Here is an 18,158-nt window from a genome sequence, read left to right as displayed (position 1 = left end):
AGCATTGATTTCAATTGAGGACATGTGCTTGATAATGTCAAACAAACTATTAATTCAATTAGGCCTGACCGCGCCCAATCGTCCAATCCATGACGCTTTTAACCAAGAGTTGCATCGAGAAAAACTGTATGATCTCAACGCTTTGAAAGAATTAATTCAAACAAATCTTCCACTGTTAACTGAACAACAGAAGTATGTATTTGAAACTCTTATGAAAGTAACAAATGATGAAACTGGAGGGATTTACTTCTTAGATGCACCTGGTGGTACAGGAAAAACTTTTTTGATTTCATTAATATTAGCAACAATTCGCTCACAAAATAAAATTGCACTTGCACTCGCTTCGTCGGGAATCGCAGCAACTTTGCTTGAAGGTGGTCGAACAGCCCATTCAGCACTAAAATTGCCATTAAATATGCAAAGCAATGAAACTCCAACCTGCAACGTTTCGAAGAACTCTGCAATGGCAAAGGTTTTGCAGCAATGTAAATTGATTGTTTGGGATGAATGCACGATGGCACATAAAAAATCTTTGGAGGCTTTAGACAGAACCTTAAAAGATCTACGGAGCAATAATAACCGATTTGGTGGTGCAATGATTTTATTAGCAGGAGATTTTCGTCAAACATTGCCAGTGATTCCACGATCAACGCCAGCTGATGAACTCAATGCATGTCTAAAGTCCTCCAATTTGTGGAAACATGTCAAAGTACTTCATTTAAGCAAGAATATGCGTGTCGAGTTGCGAAATGACCAATCTGGAAACATATTCTCTAAACAACTCATTGACATTGGTAATGGCAAATTTCCTATAGACATGTTGACTGGCTGCATTAACTTTCCTCAAAGTTTTTGTCAGTTAACTCGATCAAAAGATGAACTTATTCAGAAGGTGTTTCCAGATGTTTCTCAAAATTACAGAAACCATGATTGGTTGAGCGAACGAGCTATACTGGCTGCAAAAAACATAGATGTAAATGAATTAAATTTCAAAATTCAAGAACAAATTACAGGCGAATTGAGGATATATAAATCAGTTGATTCGGCTACTAATCAAGATGATGTAGTCAACTATCCACCGGAATTTTTAAACTCGCTGGATTTGCCAGGATTGCCACCTCACAATCTTCAATTAAAGGTTGGATCGGTGGTTATAATGTTGCGAAATATCAACCAACCGCGTCTTTGCAACGGTACACGGTTAGCGATAAAAAAATTACTAAACAATGTGATAGAAGCAACTATACTCAAAGGAAAGTATAAAGGAGAAGATGTTCGTATACCGCGCATCCCAATGATTCCGACTGATGTGCCATTTGAGTTTAAACGACTACAGTTTCCAGTGCGGCTTGCTTTTGCTATGACTATAAACAAGTCCCAGGGGCAATCATTAAGTGTTTGTGGTATTAATCTAGAAAACCCATGTTTCTCACATGGTCAATTGTATGTTGCCTGTTCCCGTGTTGGAAAACCATCAGATTTGTTTATCTATGCGCCAGGTAATCAAACAAAAAACATCGTATACCACAAAGCACTACAATGATAATAATAATAATGATTCACATGATTAACAATAAAGCGATTACTTACTTTTAAATCCTTATATATGTTTTATTTAATTATTTTTTATTCACAACGCCCTATCACCAGGGTGACGGTTCTGTTCAGGAGAATTTTTTTAAATACGTAGGCAAAAAAACTGCCATATTACAAATCTTTTTGACAGGACGAAGTCTGTCGGGTCAGCTAGTGATTAAAAAAAAATAACAAACCGAAATGTAACCAGGATATAATTAATGATTCTCCTTCTCCCATGTCTCCCTCTCCCCCCCTCCCCCCCCCCCCCCCCCCCCCACACAGCCATAAACACACACACACAACAGATGACAAAAAAAAATCAAACCACAACAAAAACAAAAGAAAGACAAAGACACAACACCGTTGGCAACACACACACACACACACACACAGAAAACACACATATGTTGATCACAAAATCGAAAGTACAAGTGATATATGCAGTGGGTGAAAGAACGCCAGAAATCGGCCAGCTGGAATATGGAAAATGACGAATACATCTCCAAGACCACACACATGAGTTAACAGCGCAGGAAATAACACCGAACGGTAAGTTCACATTACGAACTTTGCGCTACAAAAGTTAATTTTAACCTAAAAAAACAAGAGAAAGACACAACAAAATGTAATATACCAGCATATTATATCTACTACATAATACGTTTATTGTATGTAAAAAAAAAGGCAACATGTATTACAGGCCACTGACGATGCTTCCCAAACAAATGAAGCGAAACGCTTATGGCAGCAAACTAACTGCCTTCAACTGGCTGCATAGACGATACATAAGGTACCTCCAAGAACAAAATTTTAAGAAAAAATCAAATGGCTCTGAGCACTAAGAGACTTAACATCTGAGGTCATCAGTCCCCTAGAACTTAGAACTACTTAAACCTAAGTAACCTAAGGACATCACACAGATCCATGCCCGAGGCAGGATTCGAACCTGCGACCGTAGCAGTCTCGCGGTTCCACACTGAGCCAAAATTTTAAGACTCTGTAGTGTGCCTACCTGTGGCAATGGCTTTTGTTCAGTAGCGACATGAATGCCTGTCAGTTCGATGATATTCGGAAGGTGAGGCCGAGGATAGTTCATGATGAAGTGGTTGTTGATGAGCAGGAGACTAAAATTCTTGTCCGTCTCGTGGACTGGCGGGGGATCCGGACCGACGTATTTTCGCATGATCACCTCCTGCATTGGAGCTATTTCAAAGAACCACTGGTACATCAGCCTCAGGTAGAAGTAGGTGTTGTACAGCCGCTGCCAAAAGTCCATGTGGTCGGAGAAGCCGAGCCACATGTCGGGCATGTAGGCCGGGTTGACGGGGTTGCCGTGGCTGTGGTACACCGACAGCGGCGGCGGCAGGGTCAGCACACCCACCAGTGGTGGGGACCCCACCTTGTGCACCAGACCAAAGTAGGCGAAGTAGCCCAGGCGCTCCACCACCACCAAGTCGAACTTCTCACCAGATCTGAAATCCAGCCATCAGTTGTTCAAAATCAGTACCACAACAAACTCACGACTGAATGTACACTCGACAAAAAACTAGTCACCTCTATGAGACATCACGCTAATACGGTGCAACAGTCCTCTAGCCATTATTGAAAGGCCTCAATTCGTTGAGGAAGAGAGTCCACAAGTTTCTTCAGGTATGTCATGCCCATCTGAAGTAACTCATTGAAGATTAGATCCCATAGAGCAGACAAACTGTATGGATATTGATACATTTCACCCACTGTTACAAATAGCCACAGGAATCATTCCATGAAATTTCGGACGAACTGCCAGATGTCATCAGTGCGAGGGGCATTCAATAAGTAATGCAGTACATTTTTTTCTGAAAGCCGGTTGGTTTTATTCTGGATTCCAATACACCACATTATTTCCATCTGTTTTAGCTACAAAATCCTATTTTTCAACACAATTCCCATTCAATACGACGTCCCTACCCCACCTTACTGGGAGAGCCTGTATGCCCACAAGCTACCAACCTGCTGGTCGACGTCGGAGCCAACGTCTTGCTGCACCAACAACGTCCCCATCATCCACGTATTGCTTCCAGCAGATTGGATCCTTCATTGGGCCAACTAGATGGAAGTCGGAAAGAGTGAGATCCAGGCTGTAGGGTGGATGAGGAAGAATAGTCCAATGAAGTTTTGTGAACTCCTCTCGGGGTGTGTGCAGACTTGTGTGAGGCCTTGCGTTATCATGGAGAAAAATGGTTCAAATCGCTCTGAGCACTATGGGTCTGAGGTCATCAGTCCCATAGACTTAGAACTACTTAAACCTAACTAACCTACGGACATCACACACATCCATGCCCAAGGCAGGATTCGAACCTGCGACCGTAGCAGCAGCGCGGTTCCGGACTGAAGCGCCTAGAACCGCTCGGCCACAACGGCAGGCTATCATGGAGAAGAAAAGTACATTTGCATTAATTTTGTGGCACCTCGAATGAGAGTGTCCGCACGTCCCAACATTGCAGGAGTCACAGCAGAGTGCGGCCGGCCGGCATCCTGGGGATCGGACAGGTTTGTGCGATCTTATTGCGAAGATGACAGATGCCTCGACCAACGACTGACCAAGTTTTATTCAGTGTTAGCTCTACGTAGACGTTCTGCGAGCCCATGTGAATACCGGCGATGCTCTGATTTGGTACCAAAATCAGCTCAATGACAGCTCCCTGCTTACAGTTGACATTTTGAAGGTTAAATATGCGCCGCCACCCAATGGAACTTCGTGAAACTATAAAGTCGAAGCGGGAATATTGCACGCTGCCCACAGCAAATTCCACATTTCTTTCAACCAAAACTGGCCGAGAAAAAATGTGTTGCATTTCTAACTGAACACCCCTCGTAGATTTGAAAGATTACCGTCAAACCTCCTTGCCTAGGGGCGCCAGATGAAAGTTGATGTCGTCAAGCGCTGAATGAAAATTTAGCAACGGATAACTAAGGCGGGCAGCTTGAGAGCGCTACCTAGAGGACGTGCCCTTTCTGTTCGATACTAGGTAAGGGGCTCGAGGGCTCACACGCTGATGTGTGGGTCCCTGCATTCTATATCTTTTATTTTAAATGAATTTCTTTAACTTGACTCCTATGTGATTTTTGGGGTATGTTAAAGATTGATGACAATTGATTACCTATTTATTTTAAACATTATCACTCGACTTTACAGCGATTGCATCAATTGTTCAGGTTAAAGATATTATAATTTTACAACTTATAGCTTGGGTATATTATATACTAATCTGCACGCACATTTCTACGGGAAAGACGGAATTGCATTGGCCAAATGTATACCACCAAAGTCTCCCAATACTTTACATGGGACATCCACTAAGTGATGAGGATAATGGGCAAACTGGGGACCAGATATATTAACATAGGGGGTCAAATTTCCAAATTAAACGAGAACATTCGTTTCCTTAGACAATCCGAAGCTGGAAATAAAAGAATTAGTACAAATATTCAAACACCTCTCTTCCACGCGTGAACATCGAGACAAACGCACTGAGGGCATGTCTGCTCACTTACCCATCTTCTGTAACACTCCCAGAATATCGCGGGCACCCATAGGTCTTCCTGGGCACCGGTGGAGGGGATGGTCGAACCACTTGGCCGTGACCAACCTCTCCACCGCAAATCTTGTGACACTGGAACGTCTTTGACTTTGACGTGCCTGTGCTGTCTCTCTGAACCCCTACCCAGGAGTAAGGTTGGCACTACTAGACTACGGAACTACTTCCCAACTAAGATTTGGCCACGCTTTATGGAAAGGTGTGAGGAGGATTAGGAAAGTTCATGTCCAGATTCACATTCACGTACAAGAAATGCATAATACACGACACATATAAATACGTATTATGAATCCTGACACATTTCTTTCCACCCGTCCACATGGGTTCTGTTGCACCCGCGGCCGACCGCGTTTGTATTTCCCGGTGCGAGGGAGCAGCGAAACCTGCTGCTTATGGAGCGGAAACTACTGCACCGTTTCAGATTCTGTGGGTGCTACGGCTGTTTGATGAAAAAGTTTCAGTGCAGATGCACAACCAACGTCTGAGGTTCTACAGGAATCATAAATTTGAACGGGAGGTTGGGACTTTTGGGTCTGACGGAAGCCCTGTCCTGATGGCGCAGGCGGTTACGGCAGCCGGTCTAGAGTAGCGGGGCATCCACGGTCAATTCCCGGTCCGGCACAAATTTTCTACTCTCGCCGTTGCAGGCCTCAAGGCCCCGTGCGGCTGGAAGTCTTATTTCCTTCCTTTCTCTCTCCTATTCCATTTCCTTTCCATTCATTTCACCCCAGTTATTCAGAGATGTCAGTAACTCGCTGTCACAATGTTTCGGCGTAGAGTCTTTTGGCCATCTTAAGGTGTATACTGGCGAAAGCTCACTGAGCTCTCTTGTTTAATATTCCACAGGCAAATGCGTGGTGTACCAAGTTGTCACTGCACATGCGTTTCTTAAGCGCATATGCTTCTGCTGTAATTCTGTCCACTGCTTTGAGTGCCCTCTGTGGTGAAAGCTCGCTCTTTCGATAACACACCAATCGTCTTCACACGATAAAATCACTGAACGATGCCGTCTACGCAGAGTACTAAGGTTTCCTGTTACTGGATTCCATGCATTATGTAACTGGCAACTGCCGGCCGGGTTGATCATGGCCTAAGACAGACGTATTTCGAGTGATTCATATATACAGGGTGTCCCAGGAGGAATTGGCCAATATCCAGGGGTATTACAGGAACGAAACTTAGAAGCAAAAACGTCTAGCAAACATGAGCTCCAAAATGCAGATCTTAAGAACAATGAGCACTATTTCATCTTCAAAACCACGAAACAAATTTCTTCTTCAGCAGTCTCGTCCTTTCCATGTACTGAAAGGCGGTAGTATGATCCAAAACAAGATAAAAATTGTGACGTGACAGTCACATATCGCTGTGAGATATCTGATTATTTTTGCGTCTACTTCTTGGCTGTTTTTGAGGAGAGTATAACGCTTTCCAACTCAGGAAGAAGGTTTCGCGTTATCTTGTTAGAAACGACTGGCCTCGGGTATCTGTACTGTGATCTGACTCGACCACTGGAGGATAGTCACACTGCTTTAGAGAAGGGATATGGTCCCCAGGGCACTGCAGTTTGCAAAAGTCGGGTGCGATAAGCCCCTGCTCCACACTTTCGTCAGCAAATGCCAATGGATTGCCCGTTTGAAGGCAGTCTGCCGCTAAGGCACTGAAAGACTCCAGTGTATCAACGAGCGTGACGATTCACCTCCCTCTACGCATATTTAAGAACGGACCGCCGTGGCTCTGCTCATCCGGTGTGAGAAAATTCGTTGCCTTTCACTCCAGATTTTGTTATCCAGTTAAATGTGCCTTGTTCGCCACCATGTTTTGGCGACAAGGTGTGGTACAATACGAGGAACATGCCCAGCAGCCGGTACCAACCTCTAGCATGTTAAGATTCGTTCTGTAAGTCAAGAATGAAAAATTTGTGCAGGTTTCCCCTGTATTCAAATACATGAAGCGAATATTCTCACTGGTCACTTTGGCAATGGTTGCGAGTCCTCTCTGCCACGTAGAATTTTTCAAGAAGTGTGGAGTCAGTGGGGAGTCAGATTTGATGAAGGATAACTGGACGTACTTGTTTTACAAGAACAATATTACAGAATGAGATTTTCACTCTGCAGCGGAGTGTGCGCTGATATGAAACTTCCTGACAGATTAAAACTGTGTGCCGAACAGAGAGTCGAAATCGGGACCGTTGCATGTCGCGGGCAAGAGCTCTACACTATATCACTTGCCCGCGAAAGGCAAAGATCCAGAGTTCGAGTCCCGGTCCAGCACACAGATTTAATCTGCCAGGATGTTTCGAGAACAATACTTTCTGAAATCGTGGTAACTATTCATCAATAAATCGGTTTCTTCAAGATAATTCATAATGTTCGAAACCACTATATGTTCGAAAATCCTTTCGTTTGACAGAACATAACTGGAGGCCCTTGTCGGTTGACGCCCTCTAACGCACTCGAGGTCACCCGGGGCACCGTTTCCCTACAGCTGTCTCGCCCGTCCTAACCCTGTGCTCACTGGCGGAGTTAGGCGCACGCTTGCTGAGTTCGGAGAGTTGTAAGGGCCACTCTTTTTCATGGAAGCGTAATCCACTTTCCGAAGAGCTGACAATTTTTCAGATTTTACTACGCAACATGTGTCTTTTGATTAGCTGTATTTTTGTCTGAGTCCTGTACTTGTTAATTTTGCATTTGCGAGGTGTTCATATTAGGAAAGCTTGTTCCGTTTTTCCCTGCAGACCTGAGTGTTCCAAGTAAATTGGTACCTTCACACTGTGTTACGGAGATTTTGTAATTTCAGTTGAGATTCTACAGAGCTCCCCCTCAAATGTTGTACGTGTTTTTGTACTGGTTTAAATAGCGGCGAATTCTTCGTCATTTCGTGTATTTTTTGTTCAGTTATTTGAGCGAATAAATATCTATTGTATTCAGATTTGATTTGAATTTCAGTACCTAGAATTTTCTTGTTTCTTCCTGGTTAGACGACGCTCTACGTATAAATATAACCAGTTTATCTGTATTTCTAATTACTTTGTTTCACTGGGATAGTGTTCCGTTGCAACACAGTGACAAAACCTCCCGATCGTTCATTTTATACGCAGATGTGATCAGCTGCTTAACTGACGCAATACGAGCATTGAACTTGCTGATCTAGGATACTATTGATGATGATGCAAGTACAGTCGGATACCTACCACTTTGCGCGACAAAGTAATTGGCGGTTACATTTCAAAATTTGCAGTTGAAATGGTCTCTAAACTGCAAATGTTCAAATGTGTACAAATTCCTAAGGGACCAAACTGCCGAGGTCATCGGTCCCTAGACTTACACACTACTTAAATTAACTTATGCTAAGAACAACACACTCACCGGTGCCCTAGGGAGGACTCGAATTTCCAGCGGGAGGGGCCGCGAAGTCCATGACATGACGCCTCAAACCACACGGCTCTAAAGTGCATACGTTAAGAGTTATGAGTACTTGTTCATCTTCGATACTGCGAAACACGTTTGTTGTACTGAACAAGTGCTCATAGCCCTAAGGGATGCCTTTTAGAGCCCATGTTTTCTAGACAATTTTTTCCTGCTTCGGTCCGCACTACCTCCTCCACCTTGACGTTTTTGCTTCGAAGGATCATTCCGGACATATCCCTCAATATTGACCATGACTGTTGAGATACTCTGTGTAATGGAACGAATGTGACGGCGGTTTCCAGATACGACGTACGTCTACATCTACATCTACATGGATACTCTGCAAATCACATTTAAGTGCCTGGCAGAGGGTTCATCCAACAACCTTCACGATTCTCTATTATTCCAATCTCGTATAGCGCGCGGAAAGAATGAACACCTGTATCTTTCCGTACGAGCTCTGATTTCCCTTATTTTATTGTGGTGATCGTTCCCCCCTATATAGTTTGGTGTCAACAAAATATTTTCGCATTCGGAGGAGAAAGTTAGTGATTGGAATTTCGTGAGAATATTCCGTCGCAACGATAAACGCCTTTCTTTTAACGATTTCCAGCGCAAATCCTGTATCATTTCTGTGACACTCCCATTTTTCGCGATAATACAAAACGTGCTTTGAACTTTTTCGATGTACTCCGTCAGTCCTATCTGGTAAGGATCCCACACGTCGCAGCAGTATTCTAAAAGAGGACGGACAAGCGTGGTGTAGGCGGTCTCCTTAGTAGGTCTGTTACATTTTCTAAGTGTCCTGCCAATAAAGCGCAGTCCTTGATTAGCCTTCACCACAACATTTTATATGTGTTCCTTCCAATTTAAGTTGTTCGTAATTGTAATACCTAGGTATTTAGTGGAATTTACGGCTTTTAGATTAGACTGATTTATCGTGTAACAGAAGTTTAACGAGTTCCCTTTAGCACTCATGTGGGTGACTTCACACTTTTCGTTATTCAGGGTCAACTGCCACTTTTCGCACTATTTAGATATTTTTTTCTAAATCGTTTTGCAGTTTGTTTTGATCTTCTGATGACTTTACTAGTCGATAAACGACAGAGTCATTTGCAAACAACCGAAGACGGCTCCTCAGATTGTCTCCCAAATCGTTTATATAGAGAAGGAACAGCAAAGGGCATATAACACTACCTTGGGGAACGCCAGAAATCACTTCTGTTTTACTCGACAACTTCCCGTCAATTACTACGAACTGTGACCTCTCTGACAGGAAATCACAAATCCAGTCACATAACTGAGACGATATTCCTTAAGCACGCAATTTCACTACGAGCCGCTTCTGCGGTACAGTGTCAAAAGCCTTCCGGAAATCCAGAAATACGGAATCGATCTGAAATCCCTTGTCAATAGCACTCAACACTTTATGTGAATAAAGAGCTAGTTGTGTTTCACAGGAAAGATGTTTTCTAAACCCATGTTGACTGTGTGTTAATAGACAGTTTTCTTCGATGTAATTCATAATGTTCGAACACAACATATATTCTAAAATCGTGATACACATCGACGTTAACGATATGGGCCTGTAATTTAGTGGATTACTCATACTACCTTTGTTGAATATAGGTGTGACCTGCGCAACTTTCCAGTCTTTGGGTACGGATCTTTCGTCGAGCGAACGGTTGTATATGATTGTTAAGTATGGAGCTAATGCATCTGCATACTGCGAAAGGAACCTATTTGTTATACAGTCTCGACCAGACGACGTAAGCCCTCCACCCTGTACATTCCCGGCCATGGTTTCCTGTGCAAAATATTATGTACTCACTCTCTTCTACAAGTCTTAGAAGTTTGTAACGGGAACTTCCGAATACCCTGTAGATGAGACTAGCGTTCATCACAGAAGGGGCTCGGAGCAGCGCACGCAACTGCATCAGAAGCATATGTGCTCATGCCATGCATGTGCAGTGACAAGTAGTCACCCCATACTGCTCCAGTGGGGTATCATATAGGGAAGCTCAGTGTGCGTTCGCCTGCATACGCCCGAAGACGGCCAGCAGACTGCCCCGAATGTTTTTGCAGCAAGGTACTGTTGTCCCACAGTTCACCAGTAAGGTCATGGAATAATCTATACTCCTGTAAGGTAACTTCACAGCCACATAGATTTTCCAGAACATTAAAATTAGTTGATTTATCAGTCCATTTCAGCTGCAATTAAGTGCCTGAGTTTTCTTCGAACCAGGAATATATGCGTACGCCTTCTGAACCCAGCTGTCGTCATCTTGGTAGACCAAAGAAACTACAACGCATTCTACATGACGAAAGGTCAAAACAAGGTCGCCGAGAAGATTACACTACATTCTTGTTTCCTGGATGTAGCCAATTTCTACTCTTGAGTTTCATTTTGCTATTAATTCCGTATAGTCTGCACTTGTTAACGTAATATGGTGTTTGTTTACAAATTTTAATTAATAATAAAGATCCTTACAGTATGTTCCAGCGGAAAGAACGCTGGGAAACGTCATAAATATACATTTTCAACTTTAGATGTTGCACAAGCAGATATACACTGAAGAGCCAAAGAAACGGGTACACCTGCCTACTATCGTGTAGCACTCCCTCGAGCACGCAGAAGTGCCGCAGCACGACGTGACATGGACTCGATTAATGTCTGAAGTAGAGCTGGAGGTAATGAACACAACGAATCCTGCAGCGATGTCCATAAATCTGTAAGAGTACGAGGGGGTGGAGATCTCCTCTAAACAGCACGTTGCAAGGCATCCCCGATACGCTCAGTTATGTTCATATCTGGAGAGTTTGGTGGGCAGCGGAAGCGTTTAACCTCAGGAGACTGATCGTGCAGCCACTCTGTAGCAATTCTGGACATGTAAGGTGTTGCATTGCCCTGCTGGAATTGCCCAAGGCCGTCGGAATGCACAATGGACGTGGATGGATACAGGAGATGAGGCCGGATGGTTACGTACATGTTACCTGTCAGAGTCGTATCTAGACGCATCAGGGGTCACAAATTACTTCAAATACGAGGTGCGGCTAGAAAAAAACCGGACTGATGCTGGAAAAAGCATTTATTTACAATTATTTACAATTTCATGTTATCTCCTTCAATGTACTCTCCTCCTCGGTCTCTACACCGCTCCATACGAATTTTGCACTGTTCATAGCAATGCTGCAGATCATTTTCGGTAAGTCCATACATTACTTCCGTCGCTTTTTCTTTTATTGCTTCAACAGTCTCAAATCTAGTTCCTTTCAAAGCTGACTTGACTTTAGGGAAAAGAAAAAAGTCACAGGGGGCCAAATCAGGTGAGTAGGGTGGATGATCTAAGATGGGACTGTTGTGTTTTGCCAAAAACGTCTTCACTGACAACGCACTGTGAGCTGGGGCATTGTCTTGGTGAAGGATCCATGACTTTTTTCTCCACAAATCGTTCCGTTTTCTCCGTACTCGCTCATGTAGGGTAGCCAGGACGCTAATGTAGTAATGCTGATTCACTGTTTGTCCCTCTGGTACCCAATCAATGTGCACAATCCCTTTGATGTCAAAAAAAAACAATCATCATTGCCTTGAATTTCGATTTTGACATTCGTGCTTTTTTTTGTCGTGGAGAACCAGGAGTTTTCCAATGCATCGATTGGCGTTTAGTTTCGGGATCGTAAGTAAAAAACCACGATTCATCGGAAGTAATAACATTTTGTAAGAAGGTGGGATCACTTTCAATGTTTTCCAGGATGTCAGAACAAATCATTCTTCGGCGTTCCTTCTGTTCAATTGTGAGACACTTTGGAACCATTTTTGAACACACTTTGTTCATGTTGAAACTTTCATGAAGAATCTGGCTAACACTTTCCTTGTCAACTCCTGTTAACTCAGACACTGCTCTGATTGTTAAACGGCGATCTTGTCGAACAAGTTTACCGATTTTTTCAATGTTTGCATCACTTTTTGCTGACAATGGTCTGCCAGTGCGAGTGTCATCACTGGTGTCTTCGCGGCCATCTTTAAATCGTTTAAACCACTCAAACACTTGTGTTCGCGATAAACAATCATCGCCGTACACTTGTTGTAGCATTACAAACGTTTCACTTGCAGATTTTCCTAGTTTGAAACAAAATTTGATGTTAACACGCTGTTCTTTCTGTACACTCAACATTTTCCGACGCACAGACAAAACGTCAACTACTTAAAACAGACGCCACGGGCAGACTGAGTGCAGGAGGCAGATGAAACTCGAGCAGTAGGCGGAGCGAGAGTCACGTGACAGGCCACGCGACTTTCAGCCTTATTGCATTCTTTTTATTGTTTCACCAGTACTAGTCCGGTTTTTTTCTAGCCACACCTCGTACATACGCTCCACACCATTACAGGGCCTCCACCAGCCTGAACAGTCCCCTGCTGACACGCAGGTTCCTTGGATTCATGAGGTTGTCTCCATACCCGTACACGTCCATCCGCTCGATACAATTTGAAACGAAACTCGTCCGACCAGACAACATGTTTCAGTCATCAACAGTCCAAAGTCGGCGTTGAAAGGCCCAAGCGAGGCATAAAGCTTTGTGTCGTGCAGTCATCAAGCGTACACGAGTGCGCCTTCGGCTCCGAAACCCTATATCGATGATGTTTCGTTGAATGGTTCGCACGCTGACACTTTTTGGTGGCCCAGCACTGATTCTGCAACAATATGCGGAGGGGTTACATTTCTGATACGTTGAGCTATTCTCTTCAGTCGTCGTTGATCCCGTTCTTGCAGATCTTTTCCCGCCCGCAGCGATGTCAGAGATTTGATGTTTTACCGGATTCATCATATTCACGGTACACTCGTGAAATGGTCGTGCGGGAAAATCCCCACTTCATTGCTACCTCGGAGATTCTGTGTCCCATCGCTCGTGCGCCGCCTATAACGCCACGTTCAAACTCACATCAAATAACCTTCCATCGCAGCAGCAGTAACCGATATAACAACTGTGCCAGACACTTGTCTTATATAGGCGTTCCCGACCACGGCACATATCTCTGTATTTGAACACGCATGCGCGTACCAGTTCCTTTGGCGCTTCAGTGTAACTGACGTCGGTCGAACCAGCTGAGCGGTTGCGCGCCCAGCAGATGTCAGTGACCCTGACTCCGCGGCCGGCTGCCGGCGAACAGGCAGGGCTCTTTCGGGCTGGCTACTGGAGTGTATTCGGTCCGACTCAGAATTCTACGATGACACATGTGGCCCATCCGATGCGTACTTGGTGTCGGTAGCCGTGTCGTCGGATGATCTGCTACCTACCCCTGGTAGGTTACAGCACCCGAAGCCACCTGAGTGTTGAAGAGGAATGTGGATCCCAAGAGTCCCTGCTGCTGGCTTCCGCACGGAAGTCCGGTATTGGCAGCACTCTGTTATGTGGTGTTGTTGGTAGTAGTGACGGATACAGAAAACCCTCAAGGAGGACGCGCTAAAGATATCTTGAGCTACCTTTACTTACACTGTAAAAAAAAAAAAAAAAAAAAAAAAAAAAAATCATCATCAGATCACAGGCAAAGGTTAGGAAAGATCTATTTAAACTGATTATACACGTGAAACTTCCTGGCAGATTAAAACTGTGTGCCGGACCGAGACTTGAACTCGGGCCTTTGCCCCCAGGCTGGGGCTAAGCCATGTCTTCGCAATATCCTTTCTTCCAGGAGTGCTAGTTCTGCAAGGTTCACAGGAGAGCTTCTGTGAAGTTTGGAAGGTAGGAGACGAGGTACTGGTGGAATTAAAGCTGTGAGGACGGGGCGTGAGGCGTGCTTGGGTAGCTCAGTCGGTAGAGCACTTGCCCGCAAAGGCAAAGGCCCGAGTTCAAGTCTCGGTCCGGCACACAGTTTTAATCTGCCAGGAAGTTTCATATCAGCGCACACTCCGCTGTAGAGTGAAAATTTCATTCTGATTATACACATATATAAGACAGTGACATCTGATGATATAATTGTTACAATTGTGGTTCTCTTCTTTAAATGATGAATTCTATGCGCTTGCTCTTCCTGGCGAATCGGTTAATTACATCTTCAGCTAGACAATCAGTGTCAGTGTGAGTGTTCAACAGAGCTAAACCATTAAATCGATCCTCCTCCATTGTACTCTGTACAAGAAAGCAGTAGAATATTCGCGACTTTTCTCGAACAAATGACAGACAGAATAACGTATCGAGATCACTAGAATGGTCGCGACTTTTCTCGTAGGTGTGTGTTAGCTATCTCTGTGTCAGACAGGTACGTATAAAATACGATGACGCGGACGCGCGTGCTACATAGGAAAGTACAACTACTCGATAACTCGATTCAGTCGAGTCGGCTGCTGAAAGAAACTAACTAGTAGTGTGCGGGCTGACTGGCGGGGGCGGCGCGGGTGTCAATGCGGGAGGCCCCGCGGAAGGGGGGGGGGGGTCGGGGGCTGGGGAAGGGTGCACGCCCCACGACTCCTCCCCCCCCCCCCCCCGCCCTATCTATCCGCCACTGGTTGGTACATAGTTAGTTTCTCCATCGGCAGATGGTTGGCGGCAAGTAGCATGAAGCTCATCAGGTGAATGCCATCATCTTGACTACATCTTTGTCTAGTTCATAGACTGTGCTGGAGCACCTAGGACATAGTGTGGTGTCACCGCCAGACACCACACTTGCTAGGTGGTAGCCTTTAAATCGGCCGCGGTCCGTTAGTATACATAGGACCCGCGTGTCGCCACTATCAGTGATTGCAGACCGAGCGCCGCCACACGGCAGGTCTAGAGAGACTCCCTAGCACTCGCCCCAGTTGTACTTTGCCGACTTTGCTAGCGATGGTTCACTGTCTACTTACGCTCTCATTTGCCGAGACGATAGTTTAGCATAGCCTTCAGCTACGTCATTTGCTACGACCTAGCAAGGCGCCATATTCAGTAATTAGAATGAATTCTGAACAGACAATATTGTGAATCATGTACCGTCAAGAGCGACGTTCATCATTAATGGATTAAAGTTAAGAACCACACTAATTACGTTCGCCTTCTGAATTCTAATTCCTTGTCATGTTCCAGACCTCACGTCAGTATAGTCCTTCCCTCCTTACGCCAGCCTGCGTGAGCTAAAACGCGTGCATTTCGGCCTCCTCTAGTAACACGGTGTTGGCTCTTCAGCATAGATTCGCTACAGTATCGCAGTCATGGAATCGAGTGCTATTCTGTGATCTCAAAGATCAGCTCGTGACGAAAAAATCCGAGCTGATTGGAGGGCCCTGCCCATAATGCTTCAAACCTTCTCATTTCCAAATTGATCCAATGATCTTGTCAGCCAAGACAAAGTTTGGCAAGCGTGAGGACAAGCAGAAGAAACTCTCGGCTTGTGCGGGCGGGCATTATCTTGCTGAAATGCATGCTCAGTATGGCTTAGCATGAGGGGCAACAAAGTGGGTTGTAGAATACGTCAGCTTACCGCTGTGTTACAGGATCCCGCGGATTACAGCCAAATGAATTGAAATGACACTCCAGACCAACACTTCTGGTTGTCGGGCCATGCAGTGGGCGATAGTCAGGCTGGTATCCGACCTGTGTCCTGGGCTTCGGCCTGGAATCTCACTGACTGGAACAGAACTGTCTTCTGTGATGAATCCCGCTTGGAACTGAGCCCATATGACCAGTGAAGACGTGTCTGAAGACGCACCTTACAGCGGTGGGATACTAACCTGAATTTCGCCTGCCATACGGCCCAACAACCAGGAGTAATAGTCCGGGATGCCATTTCATTTCGTAGCAGGACTCCTCCGGTTGTCATCCAGTGCATCCTTACAGCACAACGGTCCGTCGACGATATTCTACTGCCCGTTTTGTTGCCCTTCATGGCAAGCCATGCTGGGCTTACATTTCAGCAACATAATTCCCACTAGCACTCAGTGAGAGTTTCTGCTGCTTGTCTCCATGCTTAACACACCCTACCTTAGCCAGCAAGGTCGCTGCACCTCTCCCAATTTGAGAACGTTTGGTGCATTATAAGCAGGGCCCTCCTTCTGGTTAAGTATTTTAATGATGTAACTCGCCATTTGGACAGAATTTGGCACGACATCCCTCAGGAGGACATCCAACTCCGCCAATCAATGCCAGGACGAATAAATGCTTGCATTAGGACTAGAGGTGAAGCAACGCATTATTAATTTGTTCAATTCGTGAAGCTCTTTCTCTTCAATAAATTATCAATTTTTTCTGAAACTGCAAGCATTTGCTTGTCTTTATATGTACACCACATCTACCGACTTCCGTCGCATTTAGATAATTCCTTCGTGGTGCGTCTTTTTTTCTATCTTAAAGTGTACTCAGGGTGTACACGTGGACAAGAAAAAAAAATCCCGGATTTCCCGGTTAAAAATACTTCCTCCCGGACGATAATATACTTTTTCCGTGTTATGTGATAGTATACTTTTCCTCGGAACTGTAAAACTTATCAATCCTTTGAATGGTTATGGTTCTATACACCGATGTAGAATTTCCCGGCCCTTAAAAAACGAAACTCAATTAAGGGGGGTAGGACGTCAAACGGGCCGACTTGTAGCAGGAGAGGCACCACAGGACATTTTATTTTCTACTGTCTATACTTTTACAAATAAATTCATAAAACTTTGTCAGCATGACCAGGAAGGATTCACACTCATAACAGTGGAAGTGCAAAAACATAACAAAATAAATTCTTTTTTAGATATGAAATTTCATCATTTTTTTCACTTACTGATGGCTGCATTTATCGGTATAGGTACATTTTTCTTCACAAGTAAGAGAGATTCTTTGATGAATTTTGCACAGCATACAAACCATACTTACAGGTGTATGAAACTCTAGAATTTTCCAAATCTTTTAAAAACTGTGGTAAAAAATGAGATAATTAACTACAAAATTTGATTTTTTTTCTAAGCATAAAGTTTAAAACGTATCAGCTCATTCATTTTTTCATAAATTAAATAGATTCTAGAGTTTCAGACACCTGTAAGTATGGTTTGTCTTCTGTAGTGGTCAATCCAAGGATTGGCTTGCAACAGCTACAATGGCAGCTTGTCTCCATTCTGTGCGTCTTTCAGCTTTTCTCTTCATTTATTTATAGGTGTTACATCCCACATCTTTCACGATTTGATCCATGTACCTCAGTCGTGGTCTTCCTCTTGGTCTTTTTCCCTCGACATATCCCTCTATGATTGTGTTCAGGAGTCCTTTATGTCTTAATAGATGGCCTGTAAATTGCACTCTTCTTTTAACATTGAAACTCCAGAAGCTTCTCTTCTCGCCTGCTCTTTCCAGAACCACTTCGTTTGTGGTTCAAATGGTTCAAATGGCTCTGAGCACTATGGGACTTAACATCTACGGTCATCAGTCCCCTAGAACTTAGAACTACTTAAACCTAACTAACCTAAGGGCAGCACACAACACCCAGTCATCACGAGGCAGAGAAAATCCCTAACCCCGCCGGGAATCGAACCTGGGAACCCGAGCGTGGGAAGCGAGAACGCTACCGCACGACCACGAGCTGCGGACACTTCGTTTGTGCCCTTGTCGATGCATTTTATTTTGAGCATGCGTCTATAGCACCACA

General features: G+C 44.3%; 1 protein-coding gene across 1 annotated transcript in view; it reads right to left on the bottom strand.

Annotated features, from left to right (window-relative positions):
- Positions 1–18,158, bottom strand: part of LOC126412738 (UDP-glucosyltransferase 2-like) — a 141,062-nt gene that overhangs the window by 63,392 nt on the left and 59,512 nt on the right. Inside the window, exon 4 of the mRNA XM_050082472.1 lies at positions 2,591–3,050. Within this exon, the coding sequence (XP_049938429.1) occupies positions 2,591–3,050 (460 nt within the window). The remainder of the gene's footprint in view (positions 1–2,590; positions 3,051–18,158) is intronic.

Source organism: Schistocerca serialis, chromosome 7 (assembly GCF_023864345.2).
Source record: "Schistocerca serialis cubense isolate TAMUIC-IGC-003099 chromosome 7, iqSchSeri2.2, whole genome shotgun sequence".
Lineage (NCBI taxonomy): Eukaryota > Metazoa > Arthropoda > Insecta > Orthoptera > Acrididae > Schistocerca > Schistocerca serialis.
The sequence above is the reverse complement of the archived record's forward strand: the minus strand, read 5'-3'. Positions and strand labels throughout refer to the sequence as shown.